The sequence below is a fragment of the Bactrocera tryoni genome, chromosome 3, assembly GCF_016617805.1.
Source record: "Bactrocera tryoni isolate S06 chromosome 3, CSIRO_BtryS06_freeze2, whole genome shotgun sequence".
Lineage (NCBI taxonomy): Eukaryota > Metazoa > Arthropoda > Insecta > Diptera > Tephritidae > Bactrocera > Bactrocera tryoni.
The window spans coordinates 60,505,348-60,527,929 of record NC_052501.1 but is presented as its reverse complement, the minus strand read 5'-3'; the positions used below and the strand labels follow the sequence as shown (position 1 = coordinate 60,527,929).

The 22,582-nt window shown below is 34.8% G+C and overlaps 6 protein-coding genes across 8 annotated transcripts in view; 3 read left to right on the top strand and 3 right to left on the bottom strand.

Moving 5' to 3' along the window:
• Positions 1–311: 311 nt before the first annotated feature.
• On the top strand, positions 312–7,591 carry LOC120769977 (transcription factor Dp). 2 transcript variants are annotated; one of them, XM_040097053.1, is made up of 11 exons: positions 312–495; positions 843–1,194; positions 2,797–2,900; positions 3,567–3,621; positions 3,683–3,774; positions 3,834–3,904; positions 3,974–4,289; positions 4,347–4,582; positions 4,651–4,733; positions 4,914–4,997; positions 5,059–7,591. In XM_040097053.1, the coding sequence occupies exons 2-11, from the start codon at positions 1,098–1,100 to the stop codon at positions 5,232–5,234; spliced, it is 1,314 nt and encodes a 437-aa protein (XP_039952987.1). In that variant the 5' UTR covers positions 312–495; positions 843–1,097; the 3' UTR covers positions 5,235–7,591. The 2 variants fall into 2 exon arrangements, with proteins under 2 accessions (XP_039952987.1, XP_039952986.1); XM_040097052.1 differs by having other exon boundaries at positions 312–756.
• Positions 7,592–8,080: 489 nt separating this feature from the next.
• LOC120769976 (probable peroxisomal membrane protein PEX13) lies at positions 8,081–10,500 on the bottom strand. The gene is made up of 3 exons (XM_040097051.1): positions 9,566–10,500; positions 9,265–9,491; positions 8,081–9,036 (listed from the first exon to the last, which is right to left on the bottom strand). Exons 1-3 carry the CDS (start codon positions 10,195–10,197, stop codon positions 8,549–8,551), a joined length of 1,347 nt encoding a protein of 448 aa, XP_039952985.1. The 5' UTR covers positions 10,198–10,500; the 3' UTR covers positions 8,081–8,548.
• A 243-nt stretch (positions 10,501–10,743) lies between these two features.
• Positions 10,744–12,199, top strand: LOC120772001 (F-box/SPRY domain-containing protein 1). Its single transcript, XM_040100357.1, has 5 exons — positions 10,744–10,926; positions 11,057–11,413; positions 11,471–11,744; positions 11,820–11,910; positions 11,985–12,199. The coding sequence occupies exons 2-5, from the start codon at positions 11,109–11,111 to the stop codon at positions 12,077–12,079; spliced, it is 765 nt and encodes a 254-aa protein (XP_039956291.1). The 5' UTR covers positions 10,744–10,926; positions 11,057–11,108; the 3' UTR covers positions 12,080–12,199.
• Positions 12,200–12,975: 776 nt separating this feature from the next.
• LOC120772002 (COP9 signalosome complex subunit 9) lies at positions 12,976–13,553 on the bottom strand. Of its 2 annotated transcripts, none has more exons than XM_040100358.1 (2): positions 13,289–13,553; positions 12,976–13,214 (listed from the first exon to the last, which is right to left on the bottom strand). In XM_040100358.1, exons 1-2 carry the CDS (start codon positions 13,375–13,377, stop codon positions 13,064–13,066), a joined length of 240 nt encoding a protein of 79 aa, XP_039956292.1. In that variant the 5' UTR covers positions 13,378–13,553; the 3' UTR covers positions 12,976–13,063. The 2 variants fall into 2 exon arrangements, with proteins under 2 accessions (XP_039956292.1, XP_039956293.1); XM_040100359.1 differs by having other exon boundaries at positions 12,976–13,192; positions 13,327–13,541.
• Positions 13,554–14,324: 771 nt separating this feature from the next.
• Positions 14,325–15,361, top strand: LOC120770313 (UPF0587 protein GA18326). The gene is made up of 2 exons (XM_040097685.1): positions 14,325–14,715; positions 14,771–15,361. The coding sequence occupies exons 1-2, from the start codon at positions 14,457–14,459 to the stop codon at positions 15,007–15,009; spliced, it is 498 nt and encodes a 165-aa protein (XP_039953619.1). The 5' UTR covers positions 14,325–14,456; the 3' UTR covers positions 15,010–15,361.
• Positions 15,362–15,403: 42 nt separating this feature from the next.
• LOC120770312 (sterol regulatory element-binding protein cleavage-activating protein) overlaps positions 15,404–22,582 on the bottom strand; it is a 38,839-nt gene continuing 31,660 nt past the window's right edge. Inside the window, exons 4-9 of the mRNA XM_040097684.1 lie at positions 20,402–21,860; positions 19,524–20,347; positions 19,284–19,452; positions 17,078–17,292; positions 16,648–17,002; positions 15,404–16,454 (exon numbers count right to left, since the gene is read on the bottom strand). Coding sequence (XP_039953618.1) covers positions 16,276–16,454; positions 16,648–17,002; positions 17,078–17,292; positions 19,284–19,452; positions 19,524–20,347; positions 20,402–21,860 — 3,201 coding nt within the window. The 3' untranslated portion in view covers positions 15,404–16,275. The remainder of the gene's footprint in view (positions 16,455–16,647; positions 17,003–17,077; positions 17,293–19,283; positions 19,453–19,523; positions 20,348–20,401; positions 21,861–22,582) is intronic.

The window sequence follows — 22,582 nt, the reverse complement described above, 5'->3', positions numbered from 1 at the left end:
CACTACAGGGAGAATCTTGCGGTAAAATTAACGTTTACGAGATACACTCAGAATCTTATTTTCGCAAAATATAATTTATTGTTATCATTTATTACCTAAAAACGACCTCGTATTTAACACACATACTATGTATATCTGTTCCAGTCTGGTTTAATAGAATAAATTTTTAATTATATTTACGTTCTCTGCTAATTAATATCTAATATCCCTTTTATACACAGAAAAGAAACAACATTGCCAGATGCGTGATTTGGTCGCTTTGGCGCGCTATAATCAGCTGAGCGCTTTCCGCCTCTATCATGCCCATTTGCTTACTCTTTCTGCAGCACGTCGAAAGTATCGCAGTCGCGTTTTCCACACACGAATTTTTTAAGGCTAAATTTGTGCAAAGATTTCATTAAGTTAACGTTAAGTGATTAATTTAAAAATATAGAATTTATAAAATTTAGAATTTTGTGAATTTTTTGCAAGTAAGCTGATAAAAATCGGGGTCGGGTAAGTGGGTAAAAAATTGGCTGGAAAAAACGTATTTTTCGGTGTGTGGTGTGTGTGCGGGTAGAAAAAAAACGCGCTGCTGTGGTGGGGAATTCGAACTGCCGCTGCTGCTGCTCTCGCCATTTTGAGTCGAATAAAATTTTTCTGCCTCCAATACGACAAAAAGGCATTCACTGAAAAGGAGATTCTGAAAATAGAAGTCTGTATATTGCGGTCTTCCAATATTTGGAGACATTTAAATAAGTGGAAAGCGCCAAAAAGGTGTGAAATTTCGCCTTTCAGGCATCTGCACTTATACTCTTTTTTTCGCGGATTATCGTGAGATAATATACTGCCTTTGCTTGTAGGCGAGTTTGAGGCGGGAAGATATCGATAATAAACAATAAGCAGTCAGAAGAACTTAAAGCCACTACAGGAGCTCAAAGGTAAACCATAGGAGACGGCAATAATATCCTTTGAGCATTGGGGCGTGATTACACGCAAATTTTTATAGTCTGTAGTCTTGGCTTTTTACGGTGCGTAGGTGTCTGGACGGTGGAGTAGAAATTGAACTGATAAAAAAGCAAAAGACGAAGGAAAGACAACGATAAAACGATACGAAAATGGCGCATTCAACAGCGACTATAGTCACAGCAACAACTTCAGCCGCTGCCGCATCGGCGACAAGTGAAATCAACTGTATAATCCAGGATGTAAATGGTGAGTTAGAGGATTACTTTACTACTTTTGATAATCCTTTACGGATGGGGATACAATTGAGATTTGTAGAAACTACAGTAAGTGGTTGTCGGCGATGCAACGAAGTTAAGTAGTTACCTTGGCTTCAGTGCTCGTGTTGGCAGTTGAGGTCGCATTGCTGTTGTTATTTGTTCATGCCTGTGGTGATTTTTGATAGTATTGTGTAGATCGCGCTGGGCGGCACGCATATGAATAAAATGTGAATGGGGAAATGAAGTGCGGTCAAGAAGAGGGTGAGAAGCACGTAAATCAGACAAGACGTGCATGTCGTACAAGGTAAAAGAAAAATGAATAATAATGGGAAAAGGGAGACGCAATGAAAACACAAAGCGGAAAAGGAAATGAAGCAAGTCGGTGACAATGTATAGATGCAGTATCCAGATTACAAAAAGTCTCTAATAGTCAAAATTTAGACAACTTTGAAAGTTAAGCCTAAATATGGTTCATTGTCATTGCATGACATTCGATGTAAAGACGGATGCAACATCTAATGCTTTTGATATAATGTCTCGGCATTTATGCATAGTTTCTGCTTGCCGCTTTGATATTTGTTAACGTTGTTTATAAATTTCAAGTTTCTTCCAAAGGATTTTTAAAAAAATTCAAACGTGCAAATTATGAAATTTTATTTATTTATTGGTGGTATATCAATTTTTTAAGCTGGTCTATTGTCAATAAGTATCAATTTTTCTGAATTAAATTTTTATTACAAGATTTTGCTATTTTTGAGAAATATTGTGCAAACATTGTGCAAATAGCAAATCAGAAAATTTAAATATTTTTAAATCAAGTAGTTCACCTAGGTATGATATGAAAAATGGTGACTGAAAATTTTTGACACTGCCACCCTAATTAAGCTAGTTGCTTAAAAATGTAGGCATCAAAATGTGTCTGCCATTTCGCCGTATTTATTACTCGCATGTTTTGTTTGCCTTCTGTTGTTGACTAGCTCTAATATTGGTACTGCGTTATAAAGGGGTGCTGACATACCACATCTACCGCATTTCGACAAATACATATGTACGTCCTACGTATGTACATATATGGACTTATAATATAAATTCTAAACTTCAAAAACTAAAGCCTATTGACTTCTAAATGCACCAAATAATTATTATGTAGTACATATATTGGAAATAAGTCGTATATAGCTTGGAGCAGCGCACAATGAACACAAAACGTCATCTCCTGGTTACAAACGTGTGCTGCGTAAGTAATTTTTTGTATGCGAATAGAGATTTGTGAATTGCTACTGCCAGGAAAATTTTCCGAGCCATATATTGTTTTAAATAGTTGAATAATTTAAGGAGAAATAACACAAGTTTTTCATAGCGACTCTTAAGATGCTAACTAGTTTAATTTTCTTCAGCTATGATGTTATTCCGTTAGTTGCCACGATGATTCTTACCATACATAAATCTATTGCTACTACATATTTTGTTTTCGCTACCGCATTCGTAGTTGTATTGCACATACACTTACATATTCATACACCTAGCATACATGGATTTGTGTATCTACATATGTGTACGGATGATCACATTAATGTTATTCTGTTTACAGGCAAGCTTGTCAAGATACTGAGTCCAAAGGATATAAAGCAGGAAACACTCGGTAACGCAAGTGGCGGTTCCCGTAACTCCAGCGCGGGCTCACACACACAGTTGGTAAGTAATAAATGAAGGGAGAAAAAATGCCAAGTGTAGTCTGTAGTGCGTGAGAATTGACAAGCCAAAGTTAATTGCAATTTTAAGATACATGTAAGAGTTCGTAGTGAGTTGTGTGCGGCTGTTTACTAAATTGGCGCACTACCTTCTGAGATAATTGTGCCAGGCTGCCTAATATAACATGAGCATGCGCAATGCTGTCACGCCACGCCAAACGTCAAGTTTATTATTTTAGTTATAATCAACTGGTCAAATATAATTTTTTTTCTTTCTTTATACAAGTCTGCATGTATGAAGATGAACATAATATATGTACATATATATATTTATATACTTTTACATATCTTATAAAAATTTTTAAACATGTGTGGCGTATGGCGTGAAAATTTTTTCCCAAATATCATTTAATTGTATTTTAGTTAAACTCATATACGTTAAGAGTTTGCGAATATGTTTTTATTTAAAATATTTGTTCTAATATCAAGCTTACCGAGCGTTAGATTGTCGAAATGACAGCCCTTGGCCGGATAAAATCCGTGTCAATTCCGGTATGCTAGAACCAGCTGTCGATGCATGTGTGTGTGTGTATAACTAAACCAACTTAGAATTTTTTTTACTTTACTGATGACTTTAATCACATTTATTTTTGTTTATGCTTCACTTTAGGCTACTTCAAGTCAACAACAGTATTTGAGCCGATATAATTTACAAAGTGGCGATAGTAAGCTTTAATATTACTATGAGTTAATAGAAAATTCTAAAAAAATATGTTTGATCTTTAGGTAATAACACATATACCGTTATATCAACTCAAAGCAGTGGCGGCAAACATCAGCCGACATTCACAGCGATTAAGTACGAAACGCCCGACACGGTAAGCGCGATAATTACAATAAAAATTCTCACTAATTAATAAGTGATTTATAATTTTAGGTCACCATCAAAACGGAGGAGCGTTATACAAAATATACACCAAATACTAATATAAAAATGAAATCAAAACTGTAAGTAACTTTATATCACTTAATTTTAATCCATAATAGTAATTTTAAAACATTATATATTTCTAATAGACACAGTACTAGTAGCCCACATTCTAATTCGGCACGAAGGCAACGCAAGCCTGAAAAAGCGGGTAAAGGGTTGCGACATTTTGCTCTTAAGGTTTGTGAAAAAGTCAAGGAAAAGGGTGTTACAACATATAATGAAGTGGCCGATGAATTGGTTGCCGAGGAACTACATATGAATTCCATAGATTCAGCAAACTGTGATCAAAAGAATATACGTCGGCGTGTTTATGATGCGCTCAACGTTCTTATGGCCATGGAAATAATATCAAAAGACAAAAAGGAGATACGTTGGATAGGCTTGCCATCAAACTCAGCTGAGGTAAGCTTGCACTGTCTTTATTTTAATGTTTCCATTAATGAATATAAATTTTTAAAGCAATGTTCTGAGCTGGAAAGACAAAATGAAGAGTGTCGCCAACGCATACAACAGAAACATCAACAATTAAATGAGCTGTTGCTGCACCAAGTCGCTTTCAAGAGCTTAATCGAACGCAATAAGGAAGCAGAACGGCAAGGCAACGTGCCAACACCCAATTCATCCATACAGCTACCCTTTATCATAGTTAATACGCACAAATCAACAAAAATTAATTGCAGCGTTACGAATGACAAGTGAGTGCAATTTGAAAAAAAAAAATTATATTTGGAAATAATAAAATTCAACCTATAAATTTCACTAGATCCGAGTACATTTTCAAATTTGATGATCAATTCGAGATGCACGATGACGCCCAAGTACTGAAACGCATGGGATTACTTGGAGGTAAGTTGCAAACTTAATTGTTATATTAAAAAATACTTAATTTGAGAAGAGATGCGGCGGTTATACATAATATTATTATTATGTATAATATTATTATTATGTATCATTGTGTTATTTTTTCGTTATCTAACCTTAAATGTTCTTATTCTTCTATTAATGTTGTAATTTTTAATTGCAAAGGTTTGGACAAGGGCGAGTGCTCACACGAAGACATCGAACGAGCAAAGAATTTGGTACCACCGAATTTCGAGAAGTACATAGAAGGTATGAATAATTGTTATTTCGTTTAAATTGATTATTTAATAATTGACTCTTTCGTTTTCAGCTTATGGCAATGGCAAAGGTTTGGCATGTGACTCGGATGACGATACCATGAGCGGCTATGCTGAACTTACGAATGAGTCGTCATCACATGGTTATTCTCGCGGTAATGGTCGTGGTTGTGCTAAAACTGGTGATGATGATGATGACGATGAAGATTTTAATAGCGATATTGATTGAGGCGAATTCATGGTTGCGTACAATAACAGCAACAATACATACAACTACAAAATAAACAGCTGCAACAGCAACAATAACAATAATCTATGTTTATATAACAAAACCTCAACAAACGAAGGATTTTCTGTGGGCGGTGTTGGCCCAATTTCCGAAATAGACCAACAAGCGTTACCACCAGCTCAGCTCAACCGCTTAACTACTACATCCAATGGTGTAAGCACAACGATCACCGAAGCCAGCAGTCATTCAACAGAGGACTCCTTCAGTTTCTCATTCATTTCGGCCTTATTAGGTTTGCATTAAAACGGGAGCAAAGTGTCGAAAAAGAACTTAGTTACACTAAAAATTATTTAGATGTCAAATTGTTTATTAATTTGAGCGATGACAGCGGCTGTATATTACGACTAACGTAGCTTGAATGTACTTGTGTGTTGCCGTACTCTGCTAAGGAATGTAAGGCAAAGCCTTTTAACCATTTAATAGACTTTTGCTTTTCAATATTATTATTTAAATTTCCCCACTGTGGAGAATTTGTTAGGCTTAATTCAGTTTTTTGTTTTTGCATTTCAATTTGCAAATTTGTAATGAATTTTTAACGTGCATAAGACTTTTTCAGAAAAGGGGTGTAATTTAAAATGTGATGATTTGTGAAAGTTGTGCATGAATTCGATTATATAAATATAAAAAAATTATATTCAAAATGTTTAGTAAAATAGCAAATTAAATATTTTAGCTTTTATGCAATAAAAAATAATATTTTTTTATTTGTTACTTTTTCAACTGCTTGAGTTCTAATTCTATTCTTATTTTTCCCAGCACATTGAAAAGTTTAACTTCATTTATTGATTTAGCAAGTGCATTTTTTAAAAGCTTGCAAAACTTTCGAAGTGTTATCAAACAATAAAAATGTTATGTAAAATCGGAACGGATTCCTATTTATATGCGGGGAAGGTTGTCACCTCAGCCGATTTGTTCAAAATCTATCAATATGGATTTGGTTAAACAAATCCTCTATCTTTACAGTTATTGTATTGATGTTTTCACCACTAATACTATAATTTCCAAAGAATTGAACTGATTATTAATGTCCTCTTTAGTTATGCAGAATTTAAATATTTTTATTATTTGCTACATGTAAAAGCATAATTTTAGGGGCATAATTAAGCAACTATAACAAACTAAAATTATCGGTTTTGTTTGAATACTTCTAGTGTTTTGCTTATTTCTTCATATCATATTTATTCTTGGCCAGCAATTTCTTTTAACAATTGTAAAGAAACGTTTACAATTTTTTTTTCATCACACCCCGAAAACTGTAAGGCAATATCTTCTGCATAAGTAGTTTTTTTTTCTAAATTGATTGTATATTTTTTAACATATAAAATATGTTATTAAAAAGAGATCCAACCTAGTTTTATTAAATGTTACGGTAAATTATTAATTAATCAAAAATAATTATTGAATAAAATAAGGAATTAGGAAATCAAAAAGCCTAAATTTTTATTAAGAATTGGTTGAGAAGCTCTCTATTATTTATATATGTATATGTAGGTTTGCTTAATTTACAATTTAGAAGAAGTGTAAGAAGTATTGGCGCAAATAAAATAAAATATAAAAAAAATTAAAAGCATATTTGATAACAAAAATATTACATGGTTTACATAAAATAAAAAGGAAAGGCCTCAATAAACACAGAAACCTTTTTGATTTTCAAACAATATTTTTAATGCAAAAGTACGTTTATTCGAAACGTATTTGGTGTCAATATGCATGCTTTGAGGATAGGGCTTTCAGTGATAACGTCCAATACTTCCAAAAACAGTCTTGACCAAATCGGCATGTTTTAAATCAAGAAATGACACCATTTTTATGGTTAAGAAAGTAATAAAAGTGAAAAAAATTTATTTCCTTTTATTAATTTATTTGGAAAATGCACAAAAAGTGTAGCACACTTTCCATGCATACGCCATAAATACAAAATGTATTTAAAATTTAATATATACAATAATAAATTGGTATAAATACAAATAATATGTAAGCCAATCAATTGGTCAAATTGCTAAAATTTTTGTGCAAATATCTTAAAAACATTTTTTAACTCAAATTCACATACAAATTGTGAAGGATGAAAAGCAAGTATATAGTAGCTGTATATTACATAAGAAACACAAATAAGTAGTTATAATTCAATATTTATTATTGAGAATAATATTAAATGTTTAGACTAACAAAACGCTGTAAACACTATATAATTTGTAGACATGAAAATCACAATTGCAGACTTTGTACGCGACACTGAACTGAAGCAAAGTAGAATGAGATGGTAAAATAAAGTGTACTACTTATACTGAATTAAATTTATAAAAAGATGAAAAATATCTTCTTGATTTTATTTATACATATGTATATGAAGGTAAACGGTAAACCCTTTTTTGTAAATAAGTGAAATGTTATATGGCATTGTTAAATGAAACATTTATAAAGTTCATTTATTTATTTTATGGTGTTTATTATACGAACTTAGAATTTTTAGGGATAGATTAAAAAAATTAAAAAGCAAACTTCTCCGATCAACCTACTTATTTTAAGTTTGCATATTTTGAATTTTGATTTGACAAAAATTTCGTAATCTTTATGTTATAGAGGAAACACTAATTTTCAAGACAACTACTTATGTATGTATATAGTCTTATGGCAATGGTCAAATTAAATTTGACGGAATCGGTTGTTTCGAAATATCGGTTTTCTACTGATTTGTATTTTTAAATGTGGCGTACAGTACAAGTAGATCTACCTAAATATTTTTTTGTTTTGATAAATTAACAAAGTAAAAATATAACATGAAATAAAAGTTTACCTTACTGTTCGAATTTGTATGGTTGATTTATTGGTATGTATGTATATATGTTTTAATATGTATGAATATATCATCTAGCACATTATAAATTTTTTATTTGGGTACCACATGCCATAAATAACATTAATTCTAATACAGTGATTTTGTCTTACAAATAATATACTTGTTTTATAGTTTAGTTTAGCCTAACGGCTTTTCAAGTCATGCTTACAAATAAATTCGCGCACAAAATTATTATGCAAAAATATATTTATTTATTTTTTTAAGTTTACTATACACCTATTTAAATTAAAGAAAAAAGATAAAAAATATTCCAACAAAATGATCAAAGTTCATAGTACATAACTTTTTAACTAGTGCTCAACTTTTTAAATAGAACAAGCGGAATTCTCAACGTTTTATGTTTAAATTTAAAAATATTTATGATGTAATGTTGAACTATCCGCAGTGCATCTCATTATATTTCTTCGCTGCCACTGGGCGCTAATACCGAGAAATTGGATTTGCCAAGTGGTTGTGGTGCAATATCAAAATCAGGCAGAGAGTCCGTACCATCAATTTGTTGATTGGAAGGCGGTGCCGGAAAAGACGAAGCTGATAAGTCCATTAACGCTGGCTGTGGTTCTTTGTTTATGTTCGGCTCTGCCATCTGTGATATCGTCTGTTGTTGATGTTCATATTTTGGTTGCTGTTGCTGTTGCTGTTCTTCACGCAATTGTTGCGGACTTTTCACATAATTTATCGGTATAATGCCAACATTCTGATGGTCCACAGTACAGGCTAATGCCCAGCCGGTGTTCAACATTCCGAGAGTATTTTGTATTTCTTTCGGCGCAATGAGCAAAGGTTGGTTGCCATGCATACTCAATTCAGTAGGATTTCTGGCTTGAAAATCATACATCGCAACAGTTTCGATAGGATTTACCCACTTTATCGGATTACGCGCTGTAACAGACCCAATATGATTAAGCAACTGTAGAAAATTTTTTTGTATATTATTATCTAATCTTAAATATATACAATTAAAATACTTGTACTTTATACTGATTTGTAAACAAAAAAATCAGAGATGACGATAAGATATAAGCAGATATCTTGTTATTATAGATATAAGAATTACATATGTATGTACTTGTTCAAAGTGTATTTATAGAATCACACAAATGTACTTACCTTCCTCCTGCGCTGTATTTGTAACTGTACCCAAGAGTTTCATTATAAGGTATGGTGCTGTAAATATAAAACTTATAAAAGCCAATACCGGCCATGGGGATTGACCTTTGTGAGGTAACTTAGGTGCACCTGATTGTTGTGAAGAATCATTGACGGCTTCAGCGAAAGCTTGTTTGAACGTCTCGCTTGACGGATCAATATTTGATAAACGAAGCCAGTACATTATTCTACAATTTCAATAACACAAACGGCAATATAATTATAACAATAACTATAAAGTTATTAAATAATATCAATTTACTTTTTATATATCCATGTTAGTCCACGAAAAATGGCGAATGTTTGCCAAAACTGTGCAAATACTCCTCTTAATCGTCCAAAATTCGATGCTACACCCAATATAGCACGAAACGAACTAGTCAGTGCAAAAAATGTAGAATCAAGCATTGCCGCTATATTTCCAATAGCTGACACCAGCGATTCGATACTTTGAAACGCAGGTCTAGCGCTCGCTTCCGCCATTTGTACGAAACGCATTTCAGGATCCATAGGATTAATGCCGCCAATGCCAAAACGATTGTACGCACCACCAAAATTACCTCCATAGCTTCCAAACGACCCGTAACCGCCATAACTACCATATCCACCGTATGAGCCAAAACTGTTACCAAAATTATTGTAACCTGTATAACCACCATATGCACCATAAGTGTTGTTGGTACTATAGCCGGTGTTGGTAGTATACGGAGCTTGTGGCAGTGGTGGAGGTAACGCACGTATATTGCCAGCGAAGGGTGTGTGTAGTTGTGAGTCACTGCTATTTCCAATAGTCCGTATTCCCCCGCCAGTTGCCACTCCTGCTGGTGGCATCAAATTTGATTCCATCAATATAGGACTTCGGAAATTATTTGTAGCTCCGCCGTTATCCACCATTATTTTTTGTTTAGGAAACTGTGTGGTCGTTCGCTTTCACCAACGAAGAGCTTGAACTTTGTTCCAAATGTTAATTGAGTGGAAGTGATTTTATCGATTGACTTTAACCTGCTATCGCGAATTATTCATTGAAATTCAACACAAATAATTTAATTTTGTTTCGACCTTGGTTTAGATAAACTCTCTTTTAACGGAAAATATCCTTTTCAGACTTTATTCTCCAAACAAAACGTACAAAACATAATAAACTTATCCCCAAATATGTGAATCAAATCGAATGATAATTTGTATATTTTGACAGTTTGCAAAAACATAACATTGGAATGTATTAGCGCTGCCAAGCTTAGAAAAAATATTGCAGAGGCCATAAATTATGATATTCGTTGCCTGGTTTAAGTAAATTCAGTTTTACCAATGGCAACACGGAATCCAGTTTTTATTGAAATTTTCGCTTTACGAACTACCCGTTTATCCAAGACACAAATATTGACGTCATTGTGTAAAAATGAAACGAATTAGATTTGAAGAAAAACGTCAAAAAAGCGTTGTAACTTTAGTTTTGTTAAAGATTTGTAAAAAATTATTGCTATGCAATTAAGTGAGGCTAGTATATAATATTAATATAATTAATACTTTATAAAAGTGTGAAAAGTACCGAAAATGCATAAACAACATAAAACTAATAAAAGAAGATAAGTTCGTTTGAAAGTGTAAATGATGTCAAACTAGGTACTGTAATTGTAATTACTGTTAACACATTGCTTCGTGATACTTAAAAATAGTAGCCAAAATAGTCAATTGGTGCATAACTAGCTTCTTATTTTTACACATTATTTGGGGAAATCTATAACCGGTGAAGACTAGCAGAGAGTGATACCGTATTTAGTAACCGTCATACTGCAAACCTCATAATGGTGGATCCATTTCTTGCGACGAATTACAATGTTTTAGAAGTAATCTTCTCTTATTTGGATTTACGTGATTTGAGAAATTGCGCTTTGGTTTGCTGGAATTGGTACCATTTTCTGAATGATGAAAGCTCAGAAGTATGGCGAATGCATTGTTTGCGAAAGTTACCACAAGAGGCTCTAAAATCAGATTTGTTGTCTTCAGTTACTACCTATAAAAAAAGATTACGCGCTTATTTTCATGCCTGGAACCCAAATGATTGCTCACGTAATGTTTATATAAAGCCAAATGGGTTTACTTTGCATCGGTAAGTATAAATAAACTACAAAACAAATGTAAAATTTTTAACGAAAATTATTTATAGCAATCCCGTTGCACAAAGCACAGACGCGGCACGTGGAAAAATAGGTTTTCGACAAGGACGGCACTCATGGGAGGTCATATGGGAGGGACCACTTGGCACGGTTGCCGTAATTGGTATATCCACAAAAGAAGCAGCTTTACAATGTCACGGTTATGTGGCCTTATTGGGTTCAGACGATCAGAGTTGGGGATGGAATTTGGTGGAGAATATGTTGCTGCACAATGGTGATGCGCAAGGAAATTATCCCTTGTTAAATAATCCACCAAAGTATCAGGTAGGGCACATCGATTGCATATTAAATATTATATAATCTATTTTCTGATATTTTCTATTTGTTAATTAAACTCAGGTCGGCGAACGGATACGCGTCATACTCGATTGTGATGATAACACGTTATCTTTCGAAAAAAACAGTGAATTTTTAGGTGTAGCATTTAAGGGTAAGTTCTAATACCAGAAAATCACCCAATTTTTCTGGAATTGTCAATGCAATACTAATATCTATATATTACAGGTTTGCCAGACAAAAAGCTGTATCCAACGGTGTCCGCGGTATATGGGAACACTGAGGTCTCAATGGTGTATTTAGGACCACCGTTAGATGGTTGAAATTTTTATTTGTATTTTTTTCTACAGACAGTATGGTAAAAAAATAATTAGACATATATAAACTCTATGTAAAAGAAATACGTTTTCACACAAGAAGAGGCAATGATTTTAAAAGCATAACTTTTATACTTAATTTTTCTAACTATACAAACAAATCAAGAAACTACTGAAAAGCACCTAAACTTCTGAACACCTAAAAATCCAATTTAGATTCAAATTATGACCAATAACAATCTCATGCAGATAATAGCTTTTAATCAAAAGTCAAATTTAAGTTAATTCACAAAACTAATATTGTAAGTTTATTCTTAAAAACAAGAACTTCAAAAGCACTGGTCAGAAAATCATAGAAAAAGTACAGGGAGTTTAATTATCTGTATTTTAGGTGATGTGGGAATCAAATTTAAATATCGTTAACAAGCAGCTTATTCAATGTAATTTGAATTGTGGTAATAAGTGTGCAATATTTGTACCATGAGATTATTTCAGCTATTATATGCATACTTTGAGGCACGTTAATTTTAACAGGTAGGATTTTTTTAGTAATTCTAACTATTCTTAAGAAAAATACACCCATGTGAAACAAAATAAAAATTCTATTTGTAAGTTAGGTGTCACAGAATTCCTTATTCTCAGCGTAATTTTTGAAACGTTTCTTCAAAGTGTCTCTGTTAGTTAATTTCGTAAGGTCCACTGCTAGTCCATCTTTTCTGTTTAGCTAATAGTTTAAAAAATGTAAATATAACTTTAATTTAATTTAAGTTTATTTTAAGATTGAACGCATATTTTACAAATATTGTAAGTAGTAAATTCGGTCCTTTAATGTTATTTTACTCAAAAATAATCATAATTTAAGTGAAAATGTATATGTAAATATAAGAAAATATAAAACCGTATTGAAAATTCAAATGAATGTTTTATTATTTAAAAGTATTTACTTATAGGTATTTAACATAATTTCCAAAATGAATTTTTGATATCAAGTTAACCAATAGTCTTTGCTGGCACATCATCATCATCATCAAATAAATCCTCGAAATCGTTGTAGAAGTCGGCATGCACCTGCTTCTCATTAGTTGGCAAATCAATTAGTAGACCTGAGGAGCTACCCGACTGTAATGCAGATATATAAATCCTTTTAAAATGTTTTTGTCATAACAAAATAGGTTATGAGTTCAGTGTAAACATTATCCTGACGAAATTCTTAACTGTGTTATGCGTTGTCTCATCTTCTTCGGTAAACATACCTCTTCCATATCCGTGCTGAACATTTCATCGGCAGCCGGTGTTGGCTTCATTTCGCGCAATACAGGATCCGTTGTACTGGTATATAATTAACTTGCTACTTGAACAATGTTTGTAAACTTAACGTTTTGCAAATAAAGCGTTGTCCGACGAAATGTTAAACAATAAATTTATTGCAGATAAGGAAATGCCAAAAAAGTTTAGTCAGCTGTTTTATTTATTAGAGTCAGTGTTACCAGTTAATTCTAATAAGACGTTGTTTTTTTTTATATTAGTTTTGGTATAATAGCCCTGACAGACGAGCAAAATTAAACGCTAAGGCGCATTGCAATTTTATGGTGACAGACTTGTGCATTTAGACAGCTGATAGTGAAATTTGTTTATTTATTTAAAAAAAAATGAAATAAAAATGAATAAGATAAATTATTAATAGAAATTTTATTATTTTTGGAAAATCAATGTGCGAAAAAGTTAAAAATATTGGAAAAATGGATAGCAAACTGTGCGTTGTTTATTTTCTGCCATCTAAAAATATTAAAATTTGTTTTTGTTAATATACTTGCACTTAATTTAATTAGCAACATAAAAACTGTTTACCTCTGAAGCTGTAAACACAAACCATGCGGCAGATTTCAAGCGACATCTGTCAAAAAATAGCAAAAATCGGCCATTTTTGAGCAGTGTTGCCTACTCAAATTTGGTAAATTCAGCTAAATGCACGAAATTCTTGTGCATTACAAACTTGCATTTACATTGGTCAAATAAATGTAAATTAAGGCCGCTAAAGCATATTAGCGCTGTCGTCTGTCAGGTCTATTACAAACTTGCATTAACATGGTCAAATGCGCAAGTAAATGTAAATTAAGCCCACTAATGCATATTAGCGCTGTCGTCTGTCAGGGCTATTAGTGACACTATATTATAAATTTAAAAACATTCATTTTGTCGATTGTTTTTACTATGAAAAAGGGTCATACCAATTGGCATCCGGCAGTCCGACAGTTTGTTAACAGCTGTTTACGAGTAAAAAATCCTAAAAAACTCGGCAAATACCGCAAAGAATTAAAGGAACTTGATTTGACTTGATCTACAATTTCTTCACAAGTAAAATAGGTTCAACAATAAGTATAAAATGGTTCGCATTGGTTTGCAAATCTCTGCTACTTTAGAGAATATCGATAGACTGGAAACAAATCACCCGGATTATCCGTTTTTTGTGAAAATAAAATGCTCTAATTGTGGTGAGCCGTCAGACAAATGGCACGACATAACGGAATCAGAGCGTATGCAAGCAAGTGCTGAAGCACGAAATCCTGAAGGTTTCAACTTTTATATGAAATGTAAAATGTGTGGCCGTGAAAACAGCATTGATATAGTGGAAAAAACGAATTGTAATAAGATGTTAAAGATATTTTAAAAATATTGCAATGAATGATTTAATTTCAGCGCCTTACACACATGAAGATGCGGGCAAGTTCAAAACAATTGTGGTCTTCGATTGCCGTGGAGTGGAGCCTATTGACTTTTCACCGCGTAATGGCTGGATAGTGCGTTCTGCAGAAAATGGTCAAACGTTCGAAGATGTGGATCTATCCGAAGACGATTGGGTTGAATATGATCAGAAGAATAAAGAATCTATTGGTGTATATGAATTCGCGTCGCAATTTGTAAAATTGAAGAAATAATATGAAAATTCTACATTATATAAATACATACATATATGTATATACACGTATGTATTATAGAGTTGAACAGTTGCTTAAAGACAACATGAAGTGTTTGTTCGCTGCCTATGATATTCTTGTAAAAGTTTGTGTTTGTGGAGAATCAATATCAATAGATTTATAAACCTAATTCATAAAAATCGTAAAAATTAATTTTGCAATGTATTTGTTGATAATATTAAACAAACGGACGAAAAAAAAAATAAAAAAGATGATATTATTAATTGTATAGATTATCGTAACCTCCTTAAACGGGAGAGTGGTGATTCCTTATAAAAATGCTAAAGAAATAAATATCCTTTTTTGTTATGAATTATTGTTTTTTGGAGTCAATTTATTTCAAATAAATCGGAGAACTGTTAAAAATATACAAATGTGTCATAGGTATTTTCTTGTTACAATATCCAAATTAAACCTAAGGCTAAATATAAAAATATAAATAAAAAGCTAAAACGCCTATTAGTGGGCTAAAAATATGTGCACATACGTATGTATGTATTTTATATTTACTAAGCTTATATATATCTAAGCTAAAACATAATTTTGGTAGGATATTAAATGAACTGGTTGTGAGTTTAATGGAACTTATAATGAAACATGAAAGTCAGTTCAGTTTTAAAAGGCAAAATAACGAATTCAGAATAAAAAGTGTTCTATAAAAGGCATGCAATTATTTAAAGTATACTTTTAAGGCAAACGCAAAATATCCGCATTGCGGAGAAGAGTTTAAAGCTCAAATAAAATAAAGTGTTACTAAAATGTACACAGTTGCAGTCTAAAATATGTGTATAGATATTAGAAATAGTAGAAAGAGTATGAACGCTACTGTAAACCAAAAACAATTTTTTAGTCTTGTAAAATTTTTTACAGCAAGACCGAATTTGACTACTTGATTGCCTGTATAAATATATGTAATTATTTTAGTTTAATCCTCCTTTTTGCGATGTCTGTAAGCGAAGCTACACAAACGTACCTTCTCTGAGAAGGCTTTAAGTTCATTAAATAAAGTTTTAACGAATATAATGCAGTCATCGTCTAAAATAAACACCACAAGGCTTCAGCCACAACCTCTAGGCTATCAGGCAATCTGGTGATTTGTGTGAGTTATGGACGTACATAGTAGTTGAGATAGACAATATTTTTTAAACTTGCTATCAAAACTGTGTGTGGACGCACTTATGATTATTATTATTAGTAATTATTAGGTTCAACTAGTGCGCAGCTCGTTCAACTGTATTTGTCTGAAACGACAGGAAAACGCACCACACGCAACTCATTCCCATAGTCGCACACAACAGCATCACCAGTGAGCATTAAAGTTTTCGGACAGAGTAGAGAATTCGCGCGATCAAGTTTAACTTCACGCGCTGGTTCACCAGTGCGCACATCCCAAACGATGAGGGAACCTGAAAGATAGAATTTAGAAAAAATAATAAATATCAAAAAAATCCGTCAGATGAAATTAAAAATTTAAATATTTATTCAAAAGCATCGCAAACACAACAAATTGCGGATGTATCTCTCCTTTAGTTAAACTTAAATAATATTAATGGTTTAATCAGTATTTTTCAAATCATTTTATAAAGAAAAAATACTCACCCATTTTGCAAGTGACAAGCAACGATGGTGTCAACATCAATAAACGCGAATAAGCGTTCAATATATTGATAGTAGTCAATAGGTTGCCTTGAAAACGTTCCCATACACAAATACGCTCATCAACACCCAAAGAAATAACATATGTGGGTGCGCACACCAACGCCGTGACGGCACCATCATGCGCTTGTATATTGTACATGCAAGCGCCAGTGAACAAATCCCATACGCATAGCATACCATCCTGGGAACCAGAGCCACCCGTGCCAGGTTGCCAGTGGTCGACAAAAAGGCACGTTATTGGCCCACAATGACCGTGTAGTGTGTATTCGATGTTGGCATTTGTTAGGCTGTACACCTGGTGTGCGAACGAAATGCACAAAAATCATTAAATTGAAAAAAATATTAGAAATATTTTGCTTTCATTGCGTACTTTAAGTGTGTGATCCTGACTACCAGTGAAGACCATACCATTGGACACCTCCATGCAGGTAATGGGCTGTTGATGTGCGAAACGCACGGCTTCTAAGGTGATTTTCATTTCTTCCTTGTTAGAGGGAGGCGGCGATTGACCAGCAAAATATCCGCGTTGTTGTTGCGTATGGTGCATTAACCCGATACTACCAGCTGAACTGGTGCGTGTGTGCGCTGTAAGGAATGAAAGAAGGTTAAACAAATAATTATAAAAAAACAAGAAAAAACGTTAACTTCGGCTGCACCGAAACTATAATAGGCTACATAGGAGCATATCTTATAGCAATTATACCATGTACCAACGGAACTGAGCTTAAAAATTTTTTAAGTCGACTTTATATTACCTCATAGGAAAACAAGTAAGGAAGGGCTAAGTTCGGGTGTCACCGAACATTTTATACTCTCGCATGATAAAGTGATAATCGAGATTTCATTATCCGTCATTTACATATTTTTCAAATACCGTATTTGTGTAAAGTTTTATTCCGCTATCATCATTGGTTCCTAATGTATATAGTATATTATACAGAGAAGGCATCAGATGGAATTCAAAATAGCGTTGTATTGGAAGAAGGCGTGGTTGTGAACCGATTTCACGTACAGGTCATCAGGGTGTTAAGAAAATATTATATACCGAATTTCATTGAAATCGGTCTAGTAGTTCCTGAGATATGGTTTTGGTCCATAAGTGGGCGACGCCACGCCCATTTTCAATTTAAAAAAAAAGCCTGGGTGCAGCTTCTTTCTGCCATTTCTTTCGTAAAATTTAGTGTTTCTGACGTTTTTTGTTTGTCGGTTAACGCACTTTTAATGATTTTCAACATAACCTTTGTATGGGAGGTGGGCGTGGTTATTATCCGATTTCTTCCATTTTTGAACTGTATATGGAAATGCCTGAAGGAAACAACTCTATAGAGTTTGGTTGACATAGCTATAGTAGTTTCCGAGATATGTACAAAAAACTTAGTAGGGGGCGGGGCCACGCCCACTATTCCAAAAAAATTACGTCCAAATATACCCCTCCCTAATGCGATCCTTTGTGCCAAATTTCACTTTAATATCTTTATTTATGGCTTAGTTATGACACTTAATAGGTTTTCGGTTTTCGCCATTTTGTGGGCGTGGCAGTGAGCCGATTTTGGCCATCTTCGAACTTAACTTTCTCATGGGGCCAAGCCAATTTTTACTCAAGTTACAGCTTGCACGGAAGGACGGACAGACGGACGGACAGACAGACATCCGGATTTCAACTCTACTCGTCACCCTGATCACTTTGGTATATATAACCCTATATCTGACTCTTTTAGTTTTAGGACTTACAAACAACCGTTATCTGAACAAAACTATAATACTCTCCTTAGCAACTTTGTTGCGAGAGTATAAAATATGTATGAGAATCTTTATTTGAATTTAGATTGGCCGGATGTATATGCTATAGTGATCCGATCTGAACCATATGTTCGGAGCATTGTCTTGAGTAACAATCCATGTTAAATTTCGTGAAGATAGTTTGTCAAATAAAAAGTTGTCCATACAAGTTCATTTTAATCGTTCAGCTTGTATGGTTGATATCTGTTATAGTAGGCCGATAGCGGTATTTCCGACAAATAAGCAGCGTTTTAGTGAGTAGAAGACTACTTATGTATATACACACATACGGACATAGTTAAATCTACTCAGCTCATTACTCTGTTAATTTATATACATACTTTATGGGGTCTCCGAAGTTTTTCAGATGCTGCAAACTTCGTGACCAAGTTAATATACTCTGTATTGGGTATAAAAACAAAAGGGCCGTCCCTTAATAGATTATTGGTATTGATAAACGTCTGGGAATACTTCAGTAAAGTCAAGGAAACATTTTTTGCCGCAGTAGATTACCGTATAAAAATTGTAAAAAAAAACATTCGACCAGTGCTTGCATTTGATTTGGTCAGTTTTTCGAAATATGCTTTAAATAAGTTCTCTTAGCCTCATATGTATATTGGTCCGACAGTTTTTTTATTTTGCAAAATGTGCTCCGCCTCTAAGCGAGCTTTATCACTTAATATCATATATTTAATACTCTTAACGTTTCATCCATTTCTTTGTTTTTCTTGATCAAAACTTAATATACCATTCTAAGGAGATACTCCAAGCATTCAAGTATTTCTATTTGTACTTACTTCTTCTATATGCCGACGTGAAATTCCAATCAATTTGTTGTCCTTTACAATAGGTTTCAAGTCGGAAGAACTCTAAGCGCCCACACAAGCGCGCCACAATGACCCGATCACCATTTATATAGATGTGCGTTATGCCCTGATTGGACTTCACTTCGCCAGGTGAAATGCACTACAAGCAAAAAGTTAATAAATAAATACTATAAATAATTAAAATAAAGATGAATTCAATTAAGCACACACCTTTAAGATGCCGTCTGGCATTTCCCACAACTCGATACGCCCATTTGCACAGCCCACCGCCACAAGATTATCGAACGCGTTCATACACCAGATTGGCGAGTAGGGTAAACGCTCGAGCGCCACCTGTTCGTCCTCACGCTTTGTTGCTATCTGCATATGTTCACGATGAATTGTCGTCAAATTCTCACCGCTGCGTGAATCCCACACCTTTATTTGGCCACGCAGACAACAGCTGATGATATGGGAACCATCGGTTATTAAACATTCGATCGTATGCTTGTGGCCGACAATTTTCGTGGGAACACCCTCGAGTATATGCTCAGTTTTCTGTTGTATCTCCGATGACTCATACCAACTGGAACGCCATTCGGCATAGTTGCGTGTGCAAATGCAACGATAGAAAACGACCATTGTGTAGCTGAGCACAAAAATGCTGATTAAACACATGGAAATGACGAAAAAGAATTCCATCGGACTTTTGGGGTAGAGTGGTGTGCCGCCTGGAAATACCATGGGCGATTCACGGCGTTCATCGTCATTGAAATCAATGGGATCAAGTGCTGCGGCAAGCGCTTTCCATTGGAAGTTTTGCGCTACCTTCTCTTTGGGATTGCGTATGAGCACAGCCGCTTCGGCACTAATAGGATGCGATAACTTGATAGTGGGTAGCAAAGTTACATAACGACCACTCAGCGAAATATTATATTGTTTCATAATAGCGCACCAGTGAAAATTTGAGAGAAAATAATTCATTTCATAGTCTGGATAGAGCAGACGACGGAGCTCGGCATCTGTGTCATTAACGGATCCATCGCCGGCGGAGCCTAGGAATGCACTAATGCGTGAACATTGAGAAATCATATAATTATAGCACTTACCTTTCTGTCTGCCAAGTAGCGATTTTTTGCCTTTCTGTATACGGCCATCGCGTTGTCCCTTCACTCCCCCGCCCTCACCATCACTGTCCTGTCCAGCTGTTGTTGCGCCATTTATTACATGCTGCATATTTGTGAAGAAGCTCGAAACTGCGCTTTGTTCGTGTGTCTTGACATATCGTTGCGCTTCGTCTTTACCGTACGACGTACGATTGCCATCCATTGCAAATAGATTCTCCAAACAGCCCGAATTGTAAACGATCGTGCATATCCAAACGCTCATCCAAATCATGAATGCACGCTGAAAGAAGCGCGTACGCGCCCAGAAATTAACTATGCGCAGTCGCTTCGGTATACGTCCATCTTTGTTCGGTTGAATTCCAGTCTTTGCGGTTAAGTCCGCTGGATGTGTATTGAGATCGGCGAATGTTAGTTTTGGGTGCGATTGTGAACGATGGAACATGCCGAAGCCACCGTTGTTCATGGGATGGTGCGGTGTGGTCGAGACATCCCCCGCTAAGGACATATACGACTGACTCTTATCGTAGAAACGATAGTCATTACGTCCATTCGGCAGCATACCGAAACCACCAGGCGGTGGCGTTGCCGTGTTATTGGTCATTGTGCATTTTAACATCATTTTTGGCAAATGCTTCGCTTCGGTCGTGTATTCGGGAAGTTTGATATTCATTGCGAGTATGGTAGGGAAAAGCAACATTTGCAGCATGAAATCAGAGAGTAAACCGATAATGGCAAATATGCTGAACTTTTGTATGACCGGCACCATTGTGATGCAACCAATGGTGAGTATGGTGATTTCGGTTAGCAACGTTTTGGAAATGTGCCAACCCTCCTTGCTGAGCGCTTTGGCGACACGTATCTTCACATCAAAAGTCTCTTGCGTATAAACGACGCTCTTCGTTATAACTAGACAATTTTCTAGACCAACTAATATAACCAAATAGGGAAACACATCCTTCGATTGCAAACTGATAGTGAGGCCGAAGAATGAGCAAACGCCCAGCGACATGGTCAGACTGCCTAGCACTGTTATAACAGCACAAACTGCGAGTAAGAGACGCGAGCGTATTATTTCGATTTTTCGCACCGAAAAATACATATAAATGAACAACAACACAAAAGCAATCGCTAACGGCATAAACTCCCACAGTTTGAACTCATCTGGATAGAAAATGTAAGTGATGGCCGATTTATCATCACCGGCTTTTGTTGTTGGCTGATCTCCCGTTGTTGTTGGATTAAGTTGCAGGGGCGGATAGTACTGGAAAAGTTTATGTTTTAGTGTGCTTAAATACTCCAGATCGTTTTGCTTCAGTATCAATGTGATGGCATATTGTATTATACGCGAACGCGAACGAAGTGGATAACGCTTGAAGCCGCTGTCTTGCATTGGTACGCCGAAGAGCATTTCGGCGATGGAGACTTTGGTTTTTTGGAGATTCTGAAAGTTGATAACAACATGTCTAGTAGAATTACTAGTTACATTGACCTATAAATTTGTTTATTCGAAGAGCTTAAATACTTAAATTGCCTGTTACAATTTATAAAAAAATTTGGCTTTTGAAGCCAGTATTCTTGTGACAACGTAACACAAAATATATAAACTTATTTTTTAATTTAATTAAAATAGCCAACAATAAAGGTTGCAGTAGATCTACTCTTACTAAACTGTAAAGCTGATAAGCTTGCTAGGAATGATACCTCAATTTCAATAATTGCGGAATGAGAATGGGTAGGAGCTCCGTTGACTTCGTGCTACTGCCAGAGGTTTTCTACTGGATCCCTGGGGCTCCTAACTCAGCAAGCGTTGGTCAACTACTACCAACTATGCAATCGTAAGAGCCCGTGGTAAATCGGAAGGGGTCTAGGGAGTTCTTCGCTTTAAGTAAGGTTCACCTTTCAATGGTTGTAGCAGATCTAACTTGAAACTCTTCCATCGAGATTTATGCAGTACATTGAATGTCTTGCCTCTCAGCTGTATCAGCTGATTATAGGATAAGATAGAAACATCTCCAAGACTTTCGCCTCGAATGTCCCGCTTTTGCCAAAGCTAGACAAAAAACAAATCGGTTCTCATTCACTTAGATATCCTAGTGAAATAGCAACATAAAACACCTTAGGAGTTTGTGATAGGTTTAGAGGGCTTTGCCAAAAGCTAATATC

Coding starts and splice junctions, on each gene's coding strand:
- LOC120772002 (XM_040100358.1), bottom strand. CDS start 13,377: ATGAAGCCAACACCGGCTGCCGATGAAATGTTCAGCACGGATATGGAA. Junction 13,215..13,288: donor ATGAGACAACGCATAACACA/GTTAAGAATTTC, acceptor ACATTTTAAAAG/GATTTATATATCTGCATTAC.
- LOC120770313 (XM_040097685.1), top strand. CDS start 14,457: ATGGTTCGCATTGGTTTGCAAATCTCTGCTACTTTAGAGAATATCGAT. Junction 14,716..14,770: donor TATAGTGGAAAAAACGAATT/GTAATAAGATGT, acceptor ATTTAATTTCAG/CGCCTTACACACATGAAGAT.
- LOC120769976 (XM_040097051.1), bottom strand. CDS start 10,197: ATGGTGGATAACGGCGGAGCTACAAATAATTTCCGAAGTCCTATATTG. Junction 9,492..9,565: donor CTAACATGGATATATAAAAA/GTAAATTGATAT, acceptor TTGAAATTGTAG/AATAATGTACTGGCTTCGTT. Junction 9,037..9,264: donor AAATACAGCGCAGGAGGAAG/GTAAGTACATTT, acceptor GGTCTGTTACAG/CGCGTAATCCGATAAAGTGG.
- LOC120772001 (XM_040100357.1), top strand. CDS start 11,109: ATGGTGGATCCATTTCTTGCGACGAATTACAATGTTTTAGAAGTAATC. Junction 11,414..11,470: donor AATGGGTTTACTTTGCATCG/GTAAGTATAAAT, acceptor AATTATTTATAG/CAATCCCGTTGCACAAAGCA. Junction 11,745..11,819: donor ATAATCCACCAAAGTATCAG/GTAGGGCACATC, acceptor AATTAAACTCAG/GTCGGCGAACGGATACGCGT.
- LOC120769977 (XM_040097053.1), top strand. CDS start 1,098: ATGGCGCATTCAACAGCGACTATAGTCACAGCAACAACTTCAGCCGCT. Junction 1,195..2,796: donor TATAATCCAGGATGTAAATG/GTGAGTTAGAGG, acceptor TTCTGTTTACAG/GCAAGCTTGTCAAGATACTG. Junction 4,583..4,650: donor TGCAGCGTTACGAATGACAA/GTGAGTGCAATT, acceptor AAATTTCACTAG/ATCCGAGTACATTTTCAAAT.